Consider the following 21687-nt stretch of genomic DNA (forward strand, 5'->3'; position numbering starts at 1 on the left):
TTGCCTAATAATTATGCACAGTAATAGTCACCTGCACACACAGATATCCTCCTAAAATAGCTAAAACTAAAAAAGCCCCACTCCAACTTCCAAAATATTCAGCTTTGATATTAATGAGACTTTTGGGTTCATTAAGAACATGGTTGTTGTTCAATAATAAAATTAATCCTCAAAAGTACAACTTGCCTAGTAATTCTGCACTCCCTGTATATATACACTTGCATACATTTTATTATTGAGAAATATCGTGAGCCCTTCATTCCAGTAATTGGGACATTTTTTGGGACACTGGACTGCTCTTGAATCCCCATGTTTGGGTAGATCATTTTGACTTGGTCAATTTGTAAGTAGCTCACATACTGAAAAGGGTGCGTACCGAATTGAGAGTCTTTAGACTGGTTTTGCGTTAAGGCGACCCCCAAAAATAGCAACAAAATTGATAAATATCTATATCGTGAGGTCTCAATCACACTCTGGTGGTTGTATTTGGTAGTGCAGCTCCCGACAACACCGAGCTGCAAAAATTCTAAACGTGAATCTAACCTAAATGCAGCATTCTTCGTGTTTTCCTTAGATGTTCCCCCTTTTGTATTCCATTTTTTTTAAACTTTGTGTCTCCTTTTTCTTCTTTGCTTTCTTTTTTTCCACCTTTTTTTTTTCTTGTCCCCTTCCCAGAATTTTACCCCCGCCCTGTTAGTACCCATTATTTTTCGCACCACTTTCTCCTTGCTCTATCCTTTTTTAGAGCGCTTTACTTTTCCACAGTATTCTACATATACTTTCTTCCTTTTCCCTTTCTTGCTACTTTAGTTTCCTTTTACTACTTGCTTTACTCCCACCCCTCACTTTTTTCTTGCTTTTTCTCTTCTTTTTCCCCTAACATTTTACTTTTCCTTAATTTTCTTTTGTTCCCCCTTTTTAAAGTCTTTTCGTGTAAAATTTGACATCATAATTGGTAATATAAGGATAAAAGGCAACGAAAACCATCTAAAGAGCCGACTCTTTAGTGAGCCGAGCCGAAAAAGCCGATCCTCTACACAAAGACGGAAGTTCTATCACTATACCGTTCCAAATCAAGGACTGAGGAGCCTTGAACCACAGGATGGTTTTCGACTGCCCTCTAGTGGTTTCTATTTTTTTTAAACACACACATGAAGAAAATATGAACAATAAAACAAACACGTCTTTATTTTTAAAATGATACCATAAAAGTATTAACATTTAATATATTTGCCGAATCTTTTCTTCAATTTCAACGTAAAAAAGTAAAATGTTTTAACATAAATAAAATGGACGAGAACACGTATAAATAGAACTATTTACAACTGCCGGGGAACTAAAAATGTTTAAGGAGACAACGTCTTCTGCAAATCATCCATGTCCACCAATGGCAGCAAGGCAACTTCGAAAAACACCCTGGGGGGATAAAATGAAACACAATTTTAAAGAAAAGCATTCACCAAACATTTAAGAAATTTGAGAGAAAGAAAGAAAAAGAAAGACAATAAAAAGAAAAAGAAAAAAAATAAGAAAAAAAAAAAAAAGAAAAAAAAGAAAAAAAGAAAAAGAATAAGAAAAAAAGAAAAAAATAAGAAAAAAAATAAGAATAAGAAGAATAAGAAAGAAAAAAAGAATAAGAAAAAAAAGAATAAGAAAAAAAGAAAAAAAGAATAAAAATAATAAAAAGAATAAAAAGAAAAAGAAAAAAAATAAGAAAAAAAGAAGAAAAAAAATAATAAAAAGAATAAAAAGAAAAATAAAAAGAAAAAAAAAGAAAAAAAATGAAGAAAAATAATAAAAAGAATAAAAAGAAAAATAAAAAGAGAAAAAAATAAAAAAAATAAATAGAAAACGAAAAAAAAAAAATGAAAAAAAAGAAAAAAAAAAAGAAAAAGAGAGATACACAAACACTGTACATAAAGAACATTTGGTTGTTACTAGGGGGAAACCGTCCCCATGGGCAGACAGTAATACAGTGGAAACTGGGTTTTCGAACGCCTCTTAGTTCGAACAAATCGGAGTCCGACCAAAAAATTGAAATTCAGGCTTCGCTGTTGGGTCAAAAAAAAAACATAAAACGAACGCTGGTAATGCGTGAGTGCGTACTTTCATGTTAGCGTAATCTTTTGTACGGAAGATTACGATAACGCGAACGTACGATTAGCTTGGGTTAGCTTTATGTTTGCGTTAAAGATTCAAGGTAAACATTCAGGGTGTTGGAACGGATTAAAACGATTTACATTACTTTCAATGGGAAAAATGATTTCGGTGATCGAACAAATCGGTTTTCAAACAGGGTTCTGGAACGGGTTACGGTCGAGAACCGAGGTTCCACTGTACTCCACATGAATTCAAATTCTTACTTGTGGGAATATTTGCTGCGGACAGCCTTAATCTGGCTGTCGGGGGACCGCGAGAGAAGGGAGTACAGTTTCCGGACCGTGGGCGCCAAATCCGAGACGGCGTAGCCGCTGTGGAACTCCAGGATGGGCATCTGCAGGGGTCAACTGAAGCGTGAGAACAGCAGAAGGAGAGTGTGGCCCCTCGGCGTGCATACGTACCCATCCCGAGAGATTTTTGGTGCGCAGGGCCAACAGCAGGCAAGCGGCCGCGAGCAGCGAGCCTCGCTCCAAAGCCAACTCCAAGTCCATCAGGCTCTGCTCGCAAAAGTAGCGGGCTAGCGTGAGCGTGTCCATGCCCACGCCGGCGCACTGCACACAACGGGGATTGTACACCTTTTAATGGCCGAATTCAAGCACCTTTTAAGGCCAGATTTTCCAGTACCATTTCAAAAAAAAAAAAAAAAAAAAAAAATCATCAAAAATCAGGGCTCGACATCCAGTATAAATATATCTGCGATTTACATATGCGGTTTTCAGGGTTGGGTAGGGTTACTTTAACTGGATTACTCCAGTACCAAATATGCTAATAAAAGACAAAATAAACTAAATAGGACTAAAATGACTCCATTTTGTGCAGGCTTGGGGAGTAACGGAACACATGGACCGGCAAAAATGATGTTGGCAAACTGTTTGGATTTATTTTCATTTTGTTTCTGTCCACAATTCATACATAACCCTTTTAATACACATTTCATAGTGCCCTGTCTGGGTGTAGCATGTACCTGTCCGATAGGGGTCAATGACAACGCCATACGAACTAATGCCAGCTGCCGTTCATCACAAGAAACGCAATGGCAAAGCGGAGCCATCCGAGAGCACTGTCAGCATTATTTTTAAGCAGACATTGAGAATCAGGGGAACATTTTCAAGCATTTAGAAACACTTTACCCAAACAACATTCAAATTGAAGCATTTTCTAAGATTTCAAGCACCCATACGAACCCTGATGGCCACCATGTCAAGCATTTATAAGCACCTTACCCGAAATTCAAGCACGTTTATATTCTTGAAAAACGACATGAGGATTCAAGCATTTTAAAGGGTTTCAAGCACCTCTGCGAACCCTGTGTCACCATTTACAAGCACTTTTCAACCCTTGAAAACACAACATTAAAATTCAAGCATTTTCAAAGATTTTAAGCACCCGAACGAACCCTGATGGCAACAATTTCAAGCATTCCCAACACTTTACGCATATACTTTTCAACCTTTGAAAACACAAGATTAAAATGTAAGCATTTTCAAAGATTTCAAGCACCCGCATGAACCCTGATGGCAACTACATCGAGCATTTACAAGCACCTTACCCAAAATTCAAGCGCGTTCCTATCCTTGAAAAAAAAAAACAAATTTCAAGCATTTTCAAAGATTTCAAGCACCCGAACAAACCGCAACTATATCAAGGATTTCTAACACCCAAACATACTTTGATGGCAACTATATCAAGCATTTACAAGCACTTCACCCAAAACTCAAGCACGTTTGTATCCTTGAAAACACAACATTAAAATTTAAGCAATTTCAAAGATTTCAAGCACCCGCATGAACCCTGATGGCAACTACATCGAGCATTTACAAGCACCTTACCCAAAATTCAAACATGTTTCTATCCATGCAAACAACATTAAAATTCAAGCATCTTCAAAGATTTCAAGCACCCGAACAAACCGCAACCATTGAGGATTTCCAAAACTTTACACAAATACTTTTCAACCCTTGAAAACACATTAAATTTCAAACATTTTAAAAAGGACACCCAAAAATACTTTGATGGCAACTATATCAAGCATTTACAAGCATGTTTATATTCTTGAAAACAACATTAAAATTTAAGCATTTTTAATGATTTCTAACACCCAAACGTACTTTGATGGCAACTATTTCAAGCATTTATATGCACTTCACTCAAAACTCAAGCACGTTTGTATCCTTGAAAACATTAAAATTCAAGCACCTTCAAGGATTTCAAGCACCCGCATGAACCCTGATGGCAACTATATCAAGCATTTACAAGCACCTTACCCAAAATTCAAGCACGTTCGTATCCTTGAAAACACAACATTGAAATTCAAGCATCTTCAAGGATTTCAAGCACCCGCATGAACCCTGATGGCAACTACATCGAGCATTTACAAGCACCTTACCCAAAATTCAAGCACATATTTATCCATGAAAACCTAACATTGAATTTCAAGCATTTTAAAGGATTTCTAACACCCAAACATACTTTGATGGCAACTATATCAAGCATTTACAAGCACTTCACCCAAAACTCAAGCACGTTTGTATTCTTGAAAACACAACATTAAAATTTAAGCATTTTTAAGGATTTCTAACACTTTGATGGCAACTATATCAAGCACCTTACCCAAAATTCAAGCACGTTCGTATCCTTGAAAACACAACATTAAAATTCAAGCATCTTCAAGGATTTCAAGCACCCGCATGAACCCTGATGGCAACTACATCGAGCATTTACAAGCACCTTACCCAAAATTCAAGCACGTTCGTATCCTTGAAAACACAACATTGAAATTCAAGCATTTTAAAGGATTTCTAACACCCAAACATACTTTGATGGCAACTATATCAAGCATTTACAAGCACTTCACCCAAAACTCAAGCACGTTTGTATTCTTGAAAACACAACATTAAAATTTAAGCATTTTTAAGGATTTCTAACACTTTGATGGCAACTATATCAAGCACCTTACCCAAAATTCAAGCACGTTCGTATCCTTGAAAACACAACATTAAAATTCAAGCATCTTCAAGGATTTCAAGCACCCGCATGAACCCTGATGGCAACTACAGCGAGCATTTACAAGCACCTTACCCAAAATTCAAGCACGTTCGTATCCTTGAAAACACAACATTGAAATTCAAGCATTTTAAAGGATTTCTAACACCCAAACATACTTTGATGGCAACTATATCAAGCATTTACAAGCACTTCACCCAAAACTCAAGCACGTTTGTATTCTTGAAAACACATTAAAATTTAAGCATTTTTAAGGATTTCTAACACTTTGATGGCAACTATATCAAGCACGTTCGTATCCTTGAAAACACAACATTAAAATTCAAGCATCTTCAAGGATTTCAAGCACCCGCATTAACCCTGATGGCAACTACAGCGCGCATTTACAAGCACCTTACCTAAAATTCAAGCGCGTTCCTATCCTTGGAAACAATATAAAAATTCAAGCATTTAAGGATTTCAAGCACCCATAAGAACCTGAACGCAAAGGATTCTGGGTACGCTTGTACCTTGGCGTAGCGGCGGAGGAAGTGATAGGCCACGGGGATACCGATATCGAAGGAGAGCGTCTTCAGGATGAGGGCCTCCATTCCCAGGAACTCCTCCCTGGTGTAGGCGTCGTCGCAGATGTAGAGGAAGTCCTCCACGTAGCGCAGCTCGCGCTCCTGAACAAGAGGCACCCGTCAGCAGCAGGATTCCGCTTCCCCTCTCCTGGACCACATTTCGCATACCTCAAACTTGGAGGCCAGGAACAAAGCGGCGGAGCCCACCAGCTGCAGGGCGTTGCGCTCGATGGGGGACCGGGCCAGGAAGTGGTCCGTCAGCTTCACGGCCAGGTAGAGGGTCTCGTGGTACAGCTCGAAGTTCTCCTGGGGAGGGGATGTCGTCAGTAGGGCTTGGAGAAATATCAACGAGAACATGAATTCCATCGTTTTCCCGACAGAGTGAGGCATCGCTACATGAATACAATCTCTGAGAGTCGCTCGTAAGCGATAGATCCGACGGCCCTAGCCAATCAGAACAGGAGGATGACGACGACAGCCAGGTCGGCCATCTTTGTAACGCAGGTGAGCCTCTACTTACAAATTTCTTTCATTCTAGGAATAGCTTTGTAACCCGAAACCTTTGTAAGCAAAGTTCCCTCTAAGCTGCGTGTGTGCACAAGAAAATCTAGCCAGCTCACAAAAATCAGGTCTCGAAATTGCTAATTATGAAGCAAATTGAGTCAAAGTTACAGTGCATGAAGGTCGAAATACACGGGTTCCCCTGACGTTGCCTTCTAAATGCGGTATTTTGAAGTCGAGTCGAAGTAGAACGAAGTTAAGTAAAGTTAGTAGTTTTTCGAGAACCGGATTTTTCGGCTCGGCTCACTACACTATGGATTACTTCTATCCTATGGACATGGGTTTTAGCGCACAAAAATGCGTTGATTCGAGGAATCAACTCCTTGCCCTGAAGAATTCTCGTGCCGGCGTGATGAAGGGGCCTATCGTGGAAGAAGAGCCGGAGCTAGCGAAGTCTTCGGTAGCATCCGTAATCATGGTAAATGCGAACTCACGACCAAATAAGATCATCGAGTGCTGGTGGAAAACATCGAAGCGCACGGGGAGCGCAGTTGCTGTGTTTTGCGGAAACGTGGCTCACGTTTAGCATTCCGGACGCTAACGTGTAGCCACCCGGAGCTATCCGGCTTCTGCGCCTCTATACAAAGACACGAAAGCCGGGGGGAATCGGAGAGGAGGCGGACTTGCTAACACGAGGTGGTGTATCCCTGGATTTACACAAAGAAAAGATTTCCATCTGCCGCAGGGATGTCGAACTTTTGGACTGGCGTGACGTCATCCAATCCGCTACAAGCACCCCTAGGGCATCATGTTCATCTGTTAATAAACAACGGGGTAGACTGCTGGAAGTGTGAATTTCCCTACGGGGATGAAGAAAGTATCTATCTATAAGGAACCGGCTCCTTTAGATCCTAAACGGCTCTTTCGGTTGTTTTTGCTTCTTTCATCCCTATGACCAAATATGTAAAATTATGCACAAAATGACTTCAAGGAAGGGGGAATAGAACAAAAAAGGAAAAAGTAGTGAAAAGCTGAGGGGAAAAAAGAAACAAAAGGGAGAAAAAAAAGGAAGAGAAAAAATGAGGAAAAATTCAGAAAAAAGCCAGAAAAAAAAAGAAGAAACGAGAAAATGAATAGACAATGAATCCCATCATCGACCATCTTCAGATACGCTTTCCCGACAGAGTGAGGCATCTCTTCATGAATACAATCTCTGAGAGTCGCTGGTAAGCGATAGATCCGACGGCCCTAGCCAATCAGAACAGGAGGAAGTCGACAGCCAGGTCGGCCATCTTTGTAACACAGGTGAGCCTCTACTTACAAATTTCATTCTAGGAATAGCTTTGTAAACATTTGTAAGCAATGTTCCCTCTAAATTGCGCGTGTGGCAATTGCGCACTACCCAGAGCTTTTCCGCGCACAAGAAAATCGAGCCAGCGCACAAAAATCAGGGTTCCAAATTGCTAATTAAGAAGCGAATTAAGTCAAAGTTACAGTGCATGAAGGTAAAAATACACGGGTTCCCCTGACGTTGTGTTCTAAATGCGGTATTTTGAAGTCAAAGTAGGACGAAGTTGAGTAAAGTCAGTAGAGTTTTTCGAGAACCGGCTTCTTCGGCTCACTAAAAGGAACCGGCTCTTTAGGTAGTTTTTGCTACTTTAATCCCTACACGACCAAATATTATGTAAAATTGTGCACAAAATGACTTAAAGGAGGGGGGGGGGGGGGTTGATAGAAAAAAAAAAATAAATGAAAAAGTAGTGAAAAGCTGAGAAAAAAAAGAAACAAAATGGAGAAAAAAAGGAAAATTTCAGAAAAAAAAGCCAGAATCAAAAGAAACAAAGGAAAAGTAAAGAGAACAAAAAGAAAGTAACAGCTAGGAAAAATAAACACAATGAGATTTTTTTTAAAGGACTTAAAAATAGAAAAAAACAGGGAAAAAAGAAAAAGTTTGTGTTGCATTCAAATAATTTCCAATGATATCAAGTGAATCTTGTTGCCAACATTGTACTTCCACTTAAAAATGTGATTAAATACAGTTGTGCATCGTGCAACCGACTAAGACCCCAAAAATGTTATTATGCGACAAAATAGATCAGGAAATAAAAAGAAATGGATATCTTGTGAAAGAATTGTAAAAACAAACGACGTTTGTAGGCCGTACAACCTTTGCAATCGTACATGAGTCAATTCATTCAAAAGTGAAAATTTGTTTGCATTGCCGGATGTCAAGTTTTGGACATGTTTGATCATTAATGATCTTGCCACACTTGGGATTATGGTTGCTCACTGTTGTTTCAAGCGGTGCTCACCGACTGTGTGGACGCTCAGACCCGTAAGGAAAATGACAGGGAACATTGTAGGTAGTGTTTTGCATCAAAAATGGTTGGCCGAGGTATCCGGAACAATTGGTAGGGGCGAGGTTTGTCCCTTTTCCTCAGCCAAACAACTCATTTGGAGAAGTGTTCGAAATGGATAACAGCATGCTGTGGCCCTCATGTTCAGCTCAACGTGAAGATGATAGTGAAGATGGGAACTTGAACCTACAGTGTTTTATCACTATTAAATTGAAGAACCTGGACATGTCTTACAAAATTCCAGAATAGGTTCGTTCTGTCAAAGGTTAATGAACTGCAATTTCTATGTGAAGTTGGTATGGACCCGACGACGACATCATAGATCGCCAACATTACAAGGTTCTTAGCATCTTTGGACACCTTGATGCCATGAATACAACTCTGTATATAATATTAGAGAGTCTTTTCTACTAACTTTGATGCAGCCCTATGGTCGTGCAAATACAGTACTAGAAAATCACTATGACCCAGCACTTAGAGCAATTTTCAGAACCAGCCCACAGGCTACTTAAGTGGTTACGTAGTACCCCTGGTCCAAAGTTTGGGAGCAAAAATAAAATGACTAATTGCAATGTTTGCAAAGCAGACCTTGCATAGTTCAGTGAACATTAAAAAAAAAAAAAAAAAAAAAAACACATCAGAAAGTTATATTAGACCGAGTCTGACTCGCCTCAGCAACATTCAAGCCACTACGCTTTTCCTGGCATGCACAGTACTTTTTTTTTAAGGAGTATATTCCCTCACGCCTAACAAAAGTGTCAGTCCGAAGGGCAAATCAAGTCATGTTTATTTGGGACACCCTTTATCACAAGGAGTCTGAGGGCTGCACAGACCACAGATTATTGCGACACCATCCCCTGATCTAAAACCTAGATGAGGCCAAGGAAAAACCCAAAAACCTCAGCACGAGTCCAAGTCAAGTCTACATATGTTGATTTGTATAGCTCTTAATCACAAGGAGTCTCAAAGGGCTGTATGGACCACAGATTATTGCAAACCACAGACTATTATGACACCATCCCCTGATCTAAAACCGACATGAGGGAAAGGAAAAACCCCAAAACCTCAGCACGAGTCCAAGTCAAGTCTACATATGTTGATTTGTATAGCTCTTAATCACAAGGAGTCCCAAAGGGCTGTATGGACCACAGATTATTGCAAACTACAGACTATTATCACACCATCCCCTGATCTAAAACCTACATGAGGGCAAGGAAAAACTCAAGGAAAATGAAGAAACCTTGAGACCTTTCCAGGATGACCAGGCTGCAACAGATGTTGCTAAAGAGGACCAGATTCAAACAGTTCCACTAAAGTCAGTCTTTTTAAATTTGAAAAACAAAATCGGCGGAGTGGAGAGTCCTCCATCTGGGCCCCAGCTAATGATCTGTAACCTTACTTGGAAGTGTTTCAAAACGAGGCTTGGACTCCATGTGGACCTCAGGGCTTACCTGGACCTCCACCAACCAGTCCATGAGGATGGCACGCATATTGGCGTCAATGTTGGGCTGTCGGCACATGTAGTCACTCAGCGGGAACTTCTCCTGAAAGCAAGCGAGGCAGTGTTGGGATCTCGGGAACGTAAATCCCGCCGGTGGCGAGCTCACCTCTCGACTTTTGAGGTAGTCGAAGACGTTCTTGGCGTAGTCGGGACACATGAAGCAATCGTCGCGGTGCTCGGAGTCCACGTCGAACTCGGGCGGAATCTGTTGAGGAAACGCCAACCGTGACAGGGTTCCTACAGCTTAAGGCAAGTTAACTTCGAGACTTTTAGAACTACCGTATTTTCCACACTATAAGACGCACCGGATTATAAGGCGTTACAATGGGAATGTCGACAAAACAGTCAGATGATTCAGTCCAACTGATTACCCCCTTAACATTCTCAAAGCTTGCAAAGACGCAAATATGTGTCGAGAACACGTGCGGATGCGGTGTCCTTACGATGTCACTCAAATGCATCGTTCCATCATTCGGAAGGTTAAAGTCTTGGGATTCAAGAAATGCCAACCATTCCTTAGTTTCTATTTTCGCTCGCAACTTTACTGTGCATATGACAAACACTTGGAATTGAGTTTAATTCAAAAATAGACACTCCATTCCATCCATTTTCTGCACCGCTTATCACAGAAACATCGAGTTCAGTCTGAAACAAGATACAGGGAAAATATACAGCCGAAGTAGCTCACCGAAGTCGTTGTGTTTAATAATAATGTGCAGCCATGGTCCTCTTATATCTGTGAGTTTAGTAAATCCAGGAGAATAAAATATTTACAAATACAGAATAGTAAAAAACGCTTTCTGTATGCCGTCAACCACGTGCTATACACATTCATCTTTTTTCGGCCAATTGCAGGCTTTGTTTTGCCGCTTTAGCCTATAAATGATAAAAAGGATCTGCCCCTTGACCTCCGAATAACTTTAGCCAATAGTGATCGATTCAAATGATGATTGACACATTGGTTAGCCAATGAAACGCCGGTAAATAAATCCCAGCATACACCGCGGACGACTTGGCCTTCGGGGGACAATCGAGTCGGCGGCTGCAAGTTAGTTGGAAGACTTTGCGACTTAATATTGATCCATATATAAGGCGCACTGTATTATAAGGCGCATGGTCAGCTTTTGAAAAAAATAAAGGCTTTTAGGTGCGCCTTATAGTGCGGAAAATACGGTACCTTTTAGAATCAGACTTAAGACTGGGTCGACAAAAGAAAATAAACAGAATACTAGCAAGAAAAGGACTTTTCTGCCAAAATGGACTATCGTAAATTCCGGACTATAAGCTGTCAAAGCTATATTATTGTTATTAAAGCTTTGAAAACTCTCTGGGTGTACCGTCTTTCTTTATAAATATGTGTAACCCATGTATAATATGTATTTGTAACTGTATATTTTTGTAATGTGTTTATTTTAGACACTTATTCTGATATGTTTTGCACGGGTGAACGAAAAATGAGGGGCGGAACAAACGCGGGGTCCCGAGTTTAAATGGGGACCTTGGATTACTTTCAACGGGACCTGGACTCTGCATCAAACCTTAAGTACTGGTATCATTTTCTGTTCATTTTGCCGGCTGTGATTTTTGGACTGTGGACTTTAATGAAGGACATTTAGTTTCAATCGCAGACTAGGCAGAGGCGGTTGTTTTGGATTTCGATAAAAAAAAAAAAAACAACCTCCAATTTACACTTGTGCTGGAAGCAGCAGCCCTCACAGTCAACTTTCCTTTTTTATTTTTCGTTGCCATGTTGGAAATGGGAAGGGCTAAAATTCTCACAGAAACCCAAGGGCAAAGTGGAAAGGGCTACTGCCATCATAAGGGGAAATTGTGATTTTCTTTGGGGGAGGGGGTACAAATTTACTTTATACTGCGGTCAAGATATCATTAAACTTATGACAGAGGCTGCGGGCCAGTAAAAATTTGATCACGGGCCGTAAATGGCCCCCGAACCAGATTTTGGACATGATTTCTAGATTAAGGCTTATACACGTAGATGTGACCTGACCAATGACATGCTCAGGAGACGAGTGACGCTCACCTGAGGACTTTGGAGATGTGGCTGTAGACGATGGACCTCAGGCTTTTCCACCGGAGCCACCGCTTCTTCCACCTTCTCCTCATGGGGTTTCTCGGAATCTTGTCCCTCAACGCTCGGGGAGAGCAACCTTAGACAAAAACAAGCAACTGAAGCAACATGAGAGATAAAAAAATACAAACGATGAAGCTACCTGGGCTGCTCAGTTTGACTCTCTCCTGAGAGCGCAGGGAGGGTCTTTTTCGCAACTTTTTTCTTCTTCTTCTTGCCCGGCAAGCTAATGTGGACATTGTGAGCCTGCAAAGTCCAAACCAGATCTTAAGCGGTACACTACCACAGTGGTCCACCGACCAGTTTATTGTCCGACAATATTTTCACGGCATTAAACACATTTGTTCACACGGTTCCCAGATCCCATAACCACATGGGCCATCAGGGCACCAATGAGGACAATTCTGGACAGCTTTCTCCACTGTTTAAGGTCTCTGGCCCAATTCTTGGTCAGTCTCCTTCTGCCCACTTGGACTGTGCCCTGGAGAATGATCTTGGTCAGTCCTGATGATCTTGCGACCTGACCATACCACTTAAGTTTCCGTCTGCGCACAGTTGGTCCTTCATAGGGTCCAATGTGCCCCTGATGGTGTTGCACACCCTTTCATCACATGGGTTAAGTATCTGATGCCTAGAAGTTTCCTGTTGCATCCATCTCCATGGCCTGGATTTTCTTTCCCAGTTTTACTGTGAGAGTCCATGTCTCGCAAGCATAGAGGATCATGGAAGTAACCAACGCTTGCATGAGTCTGATCTTGGATGACTGCTACGTTCTTGTCCCTCCAGGTGGGTTTAAGTCTGGACGGTGTGGCTGTGGTTTGAGCTATCCTGGTCCTGATTTCCGGTTCTGACCCATCTTCTTGCATGACAGCTTCAGGATATTTAAATTGGGCGACAGGTTCTAGCTCACTGTGGTTGAGGGTGATACCTTAAAGATTGTTGTACTTTTTCTAAAATAATAACATAGTAGCGCTAAATGACGACAATGAGCGAAAATCCAACGTCTAGTTATATGGCATATTCATAAGTCCTAGTAACATCGCACCAGAAAAACTCATTTGCTGAACTCATTCCAACCATGGTTTAGGAATGTGGGAGGAAACCAGGAGATCATGCAAACTCCGTACAAGGTGGCAGTTAGCTGGAATTGAAACCGGGACCTATGAACTGTAAGGCAAACGTGAAAACAGCAACACACCGAAAAGCGCAAAACGTCGTTAATCATAGGAGGAAAAAAAAAAAAAATCAATTAGCAAAGCGAAGTGACCACAAGGACTTCCAAAACTACATTTTCAAACTCCTCCGGGAACCATTCAAATAAGATATCCTGTTAGATTATTGCATTTTGCTGTTCCATTTTCAGTAAATCGGATATATATATTTGTGGAGCTGAAGAATATGTAAAAATATTCATGAGACAAATCACTCCCCATATAGTTGTTGGGTAAAATAATAAACCACTGGGAAACACCACCTTATTTTATTTTTGCATTTCCATATATAAAAATGTCCATAATTGATATGGATGGATACTCATTTCATCCCCATAGGGAAATTCACACTTCCAGCAATATCCTTTTGTTGTTTATGAACAGGATGGCCTTGGGGTGCTGTGCTGTGGTTTAGCCACAGCGGAGTGGATGACATCACACGCTAGGCCAAAAGTTCAACGTCTCTGCAGCAGGTGGATACTTTTTGCCCAGGGTTACACCGCCTCGTGTTCACGTAGATAGAGAGTCCGCCTCCTCTTCGCTTCCCGCAGGCTTTTGTGTCTCTGTCTAAGAGCGCTGAGGCCAGGTAGCTCCACGTTAGCGTCCGGGATGCTAGACGTGAGCCACGTTTCCATAAAACACGGCAAACTGCACTCCCTGTACGCTTTGATGTTTTTCACCAGCACAGCCAGTTCGTTGGTCTTATTTTGTAGAGAGTTCACATTTACCATTATTATGGACAGTACCGAAGGCTTATAACACCGCTTAGCTAGTTCCGGCTCTGCATCCACGATGGGGCCCCCTCACCACGCCGACACGAGTATACTTACCTGGCAGGGGAGATACCATGATCATGAACTACTGGTTCAGGCTTTGATGCTAGGTCCTTAGCTTGGCCTTGATGCTAGGTCCTTAGCTTGGCAGCAAGGCTTTGATGCTAGGTCCTTAGCTTGGCCTGATGCTAAGTCCTTCGCTTGGCCATCTTGGCCTTTTGATTTTTGCATTCCGGAGATGGAATATGAGCTTGCTCTGTCCACTCCACGCATCGGCCCGGTATTGCAGTACCTCCGGGAACGGTGCATTCGCAATGATCGCAACAAGGCTTTAGGGCTAGGACCTTAGCTTAGCCTTTTGGCTGAGAGTAAGAGTCCCGGCTCCTAGGCTTTGTAGCGTATTATGAACTGACCGATAACGGATAATGGATAATGAATAACGAAGATAGAACAATAACCCTTAAAAACCCCAAAACCCCATTCTTCAGGGCAAGGAGTTGATTCCTCGAATAAACGCATTTTTGTGCATTAAAACCCATAACCATAGGATAGAAAGTAAACCAGTGTAGTTGTCAAACGGGACGAAAAACAGCAAAGCTAGAAGCAGACACTTCAAACAATAAAATCACAAAAAGAGAAAAATAACAAGGAGCTGCTGGAAAGGCTGCGCCTATGATGTTAAAAGGTATGTCATCTTAGCATAAATACACATTTAGGTGTAGCATGCGCCTATCCCTTGAACACAGCACCTATGAGGGGTCACCGCTCCCTAGGACAATACCCTACAAACTCATGCCAACTCCAGTTAACCACGAGGAAAGTAATGCAATGGCGAAGCCACTGTAGACCACTTTTAGCGTCATTTAAATCAAGTCATGTTTATTTGTGATGCCCTTAATCACACAGTCTCAAAGGGCTGCACAGACCACAGATTATTCTACAGACTAATATGACACTATCCCCTGATCTAAAACCTACATGAGGGCAAGAAAAAAAAAAACAAAAAAAAAACTTGAAAACCCCAACATGAGGAAAATTAAGAAACCTTAAGAAGGGACCGCACATGACTTTAACTTTCAAATCTTTTAAAAGACGTGTATAGGACCAAAACTTGTGTCATCAACTTCTCAAATTATGCTCGTCGCTTGCTCATGATTATCCTAACTGATTCTACCGCAGATGGTTCAAAATTCAAAATTTACAGGATAAAAAAAAAGGTGAAAAATCATTAGAAATATAATTAAATGAAATGTTAATGATCTGCATTTATGTAGCACTTTTTAAGTCAAGACTTCCCAAAGCGCTTTACAATGTGCTTCACATAACGTAAGGCGATAACCTGCTTATTGGGGGGTATTAGGGGTTCAGTGTCTTACCCAAGGACACTTCGACATGTAACACGGAGGAGCCGGGATACGAACTGCGATCTCTTGATCCTAAGACGCGCGCTCTACCTCCAAAGCCAATGCACTCAATAAATGTAACTCGTATTCAATCGTATAAAATCCTTTATATGTAATGAAATGTAAATGATCTGCATTTATATAGCGCTTTTCAAGTCAAGACTTCCCAAAACGCTTTACAGTGTGCTTCACATTTTTCCAATAGCGGCCGTGCAGCCATTAGGGGTTCAGTGTCTTACCCAAGGACACTTCCACATGTAACACGGAGGAGCCTCAGAACTGAAATCTCTTGATACAAAGACGAGCGCTCTACCAGAAAAGGCAACAAATTAAAGCATTTCACTCCAAATTCTTGAAAACACCACATTGAAATTCAAACGTTTTCAAGGATTTCAAGCACCCGTACAAACCCCGAGTCAAAAACCTAAGGACACTTTAACAGAGGTTTAAAAAAAAAAAATAGGTTCTGCTCACATTAGTCATGTCGACGAGGGCCGTCCTCTTCTTGGCCATAGGAGAGGGAGAAGTGGACATCTTTGATTTTTGATGTTTCTGTTGCTGGAAACGCAAAAGTAGAATATTATAGAATAGAATATACCTTTATCGTCATCGTTACAAAATGGGTTCGCATATTGTGACAACAAAATTGGGCATGGCACTCCAGTATCACATATTCACAGTGAGGATGAAAGGTTATAAAAACAATATAATTAGCATTTTTTTTTTTAGCTAGCTATCTGGCTAGCTTTGTACCTAGCTATCTGACTACCATTTTAGCTATTTAGCAAGCTTTCTAGCTAGCTTTTTACATTTCAAATTTCAAGTAATGGATTTTATAAAGCGAATGAGTAAAAACGGTGTCGTTTTTTTTTTAGCTAGCGATCTGGCTACCTTTTTAGCTCGCTACCCTCCCCCCCTTTTAGCTATTCAGCAAGCTAGCCAGCCTTTTACATTTTAAATTCTAATTTATGTGTTTTAAAAATTGAATGAGTAAAAAAATGTGCAATTGTTTCGCTAGCTATCTGGTTGGCTTTTTAGCTTTGTACCTAGCTATCAGACTACCTAGCTATTTAGAATGCTTTCTAGCTAGCTTGTTACATTTTAAAAAACAATGTATGGGTTTTATAAGGCAAAGGAGCCAAAAAATGTGCAGTGTTTTTTTGCTAGCAATCTGGCTTCCTTTTTAGCTTAGTAGTTAGCACGCTATCGAACTAGCTTTTTACATTTTTTTTTTGCATGCCATCTAGCTAACATTTTGCCTTTTTTGCTAGTTATCAAGCTAAAGTTCGGTCTGAGTGTAACGGGTGTAATAATAACTTTTGTTTTATTGAAATTCCTGCTGAAATATGTGTATAGTTTTTGGTAAGTGTCCTGAAAGGATGAGTCCAACAGTGCCATCTGCTGGTATGGGGTGGGGTTTGGTTTTGGCTTCTGACATGTGACCGGGAGGCGGGGTTTGTTGGCAGTTTTCAGAGGGAACTGCTACTGGTAAGACACATCGTTTGGTGCTCCACAAAAGAAGTTAATTTTAAACATTATAACCACAGCTGACAAATCTCTCAACATCTCTAAAATATTAATTCCCCTTGTAGAGATCAAAGCCAGCAGAAAAGCGAATGTTGTGACTCATTCATTTGCAGGTAAATTGTACCCGTTTTTATTTCTATTTTCTCATATACATTAAAAAGGATGATGTTGGTTAAAATTTAGACTAAAGAAACATATGTTGAATTCATTGTAAACGTTGAAAATCCACTCTACGATCTCTTGTTAAAAGTATTTTCTTGAAATGGATGTAAAAAAATGTATTGTGATATTCTAAAATGTTTAGAATATTGTCTAAACATGTTTTATGTAAATTGAAAAGAAAGCTCTTTGATTTGCTTTGTTGGGGCAGTTTTCAGAGGGAACTGCTACTGCGATCAAAGCCAGCAGAAAAACTAATGTTGTGACCCATTCATTTGCAGAAACTGGAATAAAAACCTCATCATCCAGTCCAGCGTGAATGTGGATCTTTGGTGGGACAAGTACACCGCGGAACTGCTACTGAGATCAAAGCCAGCAGAAAAGCTAATGTTGTGACCCATTCATTAGCAGAAACTGGAATAAAAACCTCATCATCCAGTCCAGCGTGAATGTGGATCTTTGGTGGGACAAGTACACTGCAGAACTGCTACTGAGATCAAAGCCAGCAGAAAAGCGAATGTTGTGACTCATTCATTTGCAGAAACTGGAATAATAAAAACCTCATCATCCAGTCCAGCGTGAATGTGGATCTTTGGTGGGACAAGTACACCGCGGAACTGCTACTGAGATCAAAGCCAGCAGAAAAGCTAATGTTGTGACCCATTCATTAGCAGAAACTGGAATAAAAACCTCATCATCCAGTCCAGCGTGAATGTGGATCTTTGGTGGGACAAGTACACTGCAGAACTGCTACTGAGATCAAAGCCAGCAGAAAAGCGAATGTTGTGACTCATTCATTTGCAGAAACTGGAATAATAAAAACCTCATCATCCAGTCCAGCGTGAATGTGGATCTTTGGTGGGACATGTACACCGCGGAACTGCTACTGAGATCAAAGCCAGCAGAAAAGCTAATGTTGTGACTCATTCATTTGCAGAAACTGGAATAATAAAAACCTCATCCAGTCCAGCGTGAATGTGGATCTTTGGTGGGACAAGTACACCGCGGAACTGCTACTGAGATCAAAGCCAGCAGAAAAGCTAATGTTGTGACTCATTCATTTGCAGAAACTGTAATAATAAAAACCTCATCCAGTCCAGCGTGAATGTGGATCTTTGGTGGGACAAGTACACCGCGGAACTGCTACTGAGATCAAAGCCAGCAGAAGAGCTAATGTTGTGACTCATTCATTTGCAGAAACTGTAGTAATAAAAACCTCATCATCCAGTCCAGCGTGAATGTGGATCTTTGGTGGGACAAGTACACCGCGGAACTGCTACTGAGATCAAAGCCAGCAGAAAAGCTAATGTTGTGACTCATTCATTTGCAGAAACTGGAATAAAAACCTCATCATCCAGTCCAGCGTGAATGTGGATCTTTGGTGGGACAAGTACACCGTGGAACTGCTACGGAGATCAAAGCCAGCAGAAAAGCTAATGTTGTGACTCATTCACTTGCAGAAACTGGAATAATAAAAACCTCATCATCCAGTCCAGCGTGAATGTGGATCTTTGGTGGTACAAGTACACCGCGGAACTGCTACTGAGATCAAAGCCAGCAGAAAAGCTAATGTTGTGACTCATTCATTTGCAGAAACTGTAATAATAAAAACCTCATCATCCAGTCCAGCGTGAATGTGGATCTTTGGTGGGACAAGTACACCGCGGAACTACTACGGAGATCAAAGCCAGCAGAAAAGCTAATGTTGTGACTCATTCATTTGCAGAAACTGTAATAATAAAAACCTCATCATCCAGTCAAGCGTGAATGTGGATCTTTGGTGGGACAAGTACACCGCGGTTACATTTCGTTCTGTATACACGTGTACTAAAATGACAAAGTAGATCTGAATCTGAATTGGTCGGCATGTGGGATGTTACATACAGTTGGTATCGTAATAGAGTTTGGTATCGTAAGGGTTGTGCAATATGCATTTGGTGCATATGATACAACTCCTACAAATTCATACACAATCCATTTAAAATGTCTTTTCACCTCTTTGTCGCAATCGACTCCATCGTTAAATTGGCGGCCGACGGCTCTTGGAGCTCCTTTGCCTCTCAAGAAAGGCATGGTGCGTGCACTATCTTTAAGAATACAATTATCGCAATTTAGAATGGCTTGCAATAGAATAAATATCAAGTTTTAGCGTCGCGCTTACCTAAAAGGACGATCGCAACAAGGAGGCGCTGCAGGGAAGAAGCTTTATGTTGTGTTTCTCAAATACAACTGATAATCTGACAAAATTGTTTACACGCTTGAATCCGGTTGGCTCTTTCTCATTGGCTGTAATGAAACTTCGTGAACCAATCGGAACGCCGTTTGAAGAGTTGTTCGTTTTAAGTATCAGACTCACCCGGGTGGGCGGGAAGTGAACGTTGGCAATATTTGTGTGAAACATTCGATTTTACAATAAACGTAAACAAAAAATAATCCATATTCGCTAAATCAGCCTGTTTGCTGTGAAGAGTTATTAAAAAGTGTCGTAATATTTTATCGTGCGCCGTTGAATTCAAAATGAAGGCGGGGCATTCACGTCATTATTTCAAACAAGCAAGGAACCCGATTGAAATAACCAACGAAATACATGGGATTCTTAAAGGGACAGCGTGTGATATTTGACCGCTAGATGTCACTGTGTTTACTTGTGCGACAGAAAACGAGGATTTCAAAGCACAGGGAGGAATATAGACTACAGAGACGCAAAGGGATCAGAAGGCAGCCTTTTGTGAAGAAAGAAAAAAGAGGGGGGAAAGGAAAATAGAAGAAAAGGGGGCAAGGAAAGTGGTAGAGAAAAAGAAGACAGAAAAGAACAAAGAAAAGGGAAAATGGGGGAAACAAGGAAACTAAATACTGTAAAGAAAAATAATGATTAGGAGGTAACAGATAAAGTAAAAAAGAAGAAAAAGAAAAAAGGGAGAGAGAAAGAAGAACAAAGAACAACAAAAAGAAGAACTGAAAAAGGAAACAGTCAGAAAAAAACAAAACAAAAGTAAGACAGATAAAAAACAGAAGGGGGAAAAACAAAGACGAAAAATAAAAAAGTATCAAATGAAAAAAAGAGAAATAAAAGAGAAAAAGGGGAAAAGCAGAAAAATGAACAAATGAAATAAAAAATGGAGAAAAAAAACATAAACGGAGTAAAAAGAAAAACAGATGAAAAGGGATAATTATTTTTAACTTCTTTCTTATTTTGTTTATTGTTTTCTACATTTGCCTTTTTTTCTTGCGTGTTTCCTCTTTCTCGTTTTGTCCTCCTTTTTTTCCTTCTTCGTTTTCTCGTTTTCTCATTTTCTTTGATTGTTTCTTTTTTCTTAGCTTTTTCCATTTTTTTCTTGCTTCATCATTTTGTGTTTGTTCCTTTTAGTTTCATTGTTTTCTTCTTTTGTTTCTTTTTTTCTAGCCTTCTATTTTGATTTTTTTCTTTACTTTTTCCTCTCTTATTTTTTCCTACTCATTTTTCTTCCTCGTTGTCTCTTTTTTCTTTATTTGAAATGGTAAAAGTAGGGAAATGCCCGCTTCGAATTCAGTCAACCAAATCACCAAATATATCAAAAAAGAAGACTTTATTCGAGCATGTTTCAGATATGCACGCACAATCAGCCGTAAATAAACTGACTGAGGCTGCAATTACAACTTTAAGCCAGAAGATGGTAGCAGAGAGTAACAGATTTTAGAATTCAAGGCAGCGCCTTTAAATAAACTAATGGAAAATGAATTCGAATGTTGCAATTCCAAATGTACAATTCAAGAGGTTAAGGGGGGGGGCTCAAAACCCGTTTTGTAATAAAATTTTACGTCCCTGAATCATAAATTGAAGCACACTTTTTATGTCATTCGTTTACTAGTCTGGCCCAGAGAGAATGGTTTTTCTACCATGCTTTTTGTGACAGTAATGGATTTCACTTGGGAACTCTTCAGTGGGATCCATTTTTGGTAGGTTGTCTTGTTTATAGTGGAGTCATAAACACATACCTTAACTGAGGCCAGTGTGTCCTGCGGTTCTTTGGATGTTCTCTGAGGTTCTTTTGTCAAGTCAAATCCTGTCTCAAAGGACTGTACAGACTACAGATTATTATGGCACCGTCCCCTGATCTAAAACCTACATGAGGGCAAGGAAAAACTCAAAAATTTCAGGATAAATCAAGTCATGTCAAGTCATGTTTATTTGTGACACCCTTAATCACAAGGAGTCTCAAAGGGCTGCACAGACCACAGACTATTGCAAACTTCAGACTTTAATGACACCATCCCCTGATCTAAAACCTACATGGGGGCAAGGAAAAACTCAAAAACCTCAGGATAAGTCAAGTCATGTCAAGTCATGATTATTTGTGACGCCCTTAATCACAAGGAGTCTCAAATGGCTGCACAGACCACCGATTATTGCAAACTACAGACTTTTATGACACCATCCCCTGATCTAAAACCTACATGAGG

At 40.4% G+C, this 21687-nt stretch overlaps 1 protein-coding gene and 1 pseudogene across 1 annotated transcript; one reads left to right on the plus strand and one right to left on the minus strand.

The window, feature by feature from the left end:
- Nucleotides 1-1163: 1163 nt before the first annotated feature.
- On the minus strand, nt 1164-19540 carry ccnb3 (cyclin B3). Its single transcript, XM_088347392.1, has 12 exons — nt 19409-19540; nt 19243-19334; nt 16036-16119; nt 12317-12420; nt 12127-12253; nt 10192-10290; nt 10036-10128; nt 5895-6032; nt 5673-5828; nt 2562-2711; nt 2364-2494; nt 1164-1416 (listed from the first exon to the last, which is right to left on the minus strand). The coding sequence occupies exons 2-12, from the start codon at nt 19318-19320 to the stop codon at nt 1347-1349; spliced, it is 1230 nt and encodes a 409-aa protein (XP_088203518.1). The 5' UTR covers nt 19321-19334; nt 19409-19540; the 3' UTR covers nt 1164-1346.
- On the plus strand, nt 14327-14472 carry LOC148356218 (U2 spliceosomal RNA; annotated as a pseudogene).
- Nucleotides 19541-21687: the final 2147 nt, after the last annotated feature.

This window comes from Urocampus carinirostris, chromosome 11 (genome assembly GCF_059441175.1).
Source record: "Urocampus carinirostris isolate Australia breed hairy pipefish chromosome 11, RoL_Ucar_1.0, whole genome shotgun sequence".
NCBI classification, from domain to species: domain Eukaryota; kingdom Metazoa; phylum Chordata; class Actinopteri; order Syngnathiformes; family Syngnathidae; genus Urocampus; species Urocampus carinirostris.

Bases quoted from the DNA above. Each gene is read 5' to 3' on its own strand.
- ccnb3 (XM_088347392.1), bottom strand. From the start codon at position 19,320: ATGCCTTTCTTGAGAGGCAAAGGAGCTCCAAGAGCCGTCGGCCGCCAA. The intron at 16,120-19,242 runs GTGAAAAGACAT...TTGCGTTTCCAG, and splicing joins GAGTCGATTGCGACAAAGAG to CAACAGAAACATCAAAAATC. The intron at 1,417-2,363 runs GTAAGAATTTGA...TTATCCCCCCAG, and splicing joins CGCAGCAAATATTCCCACAA to GGTGTTTTTCGAAGTTGCCT.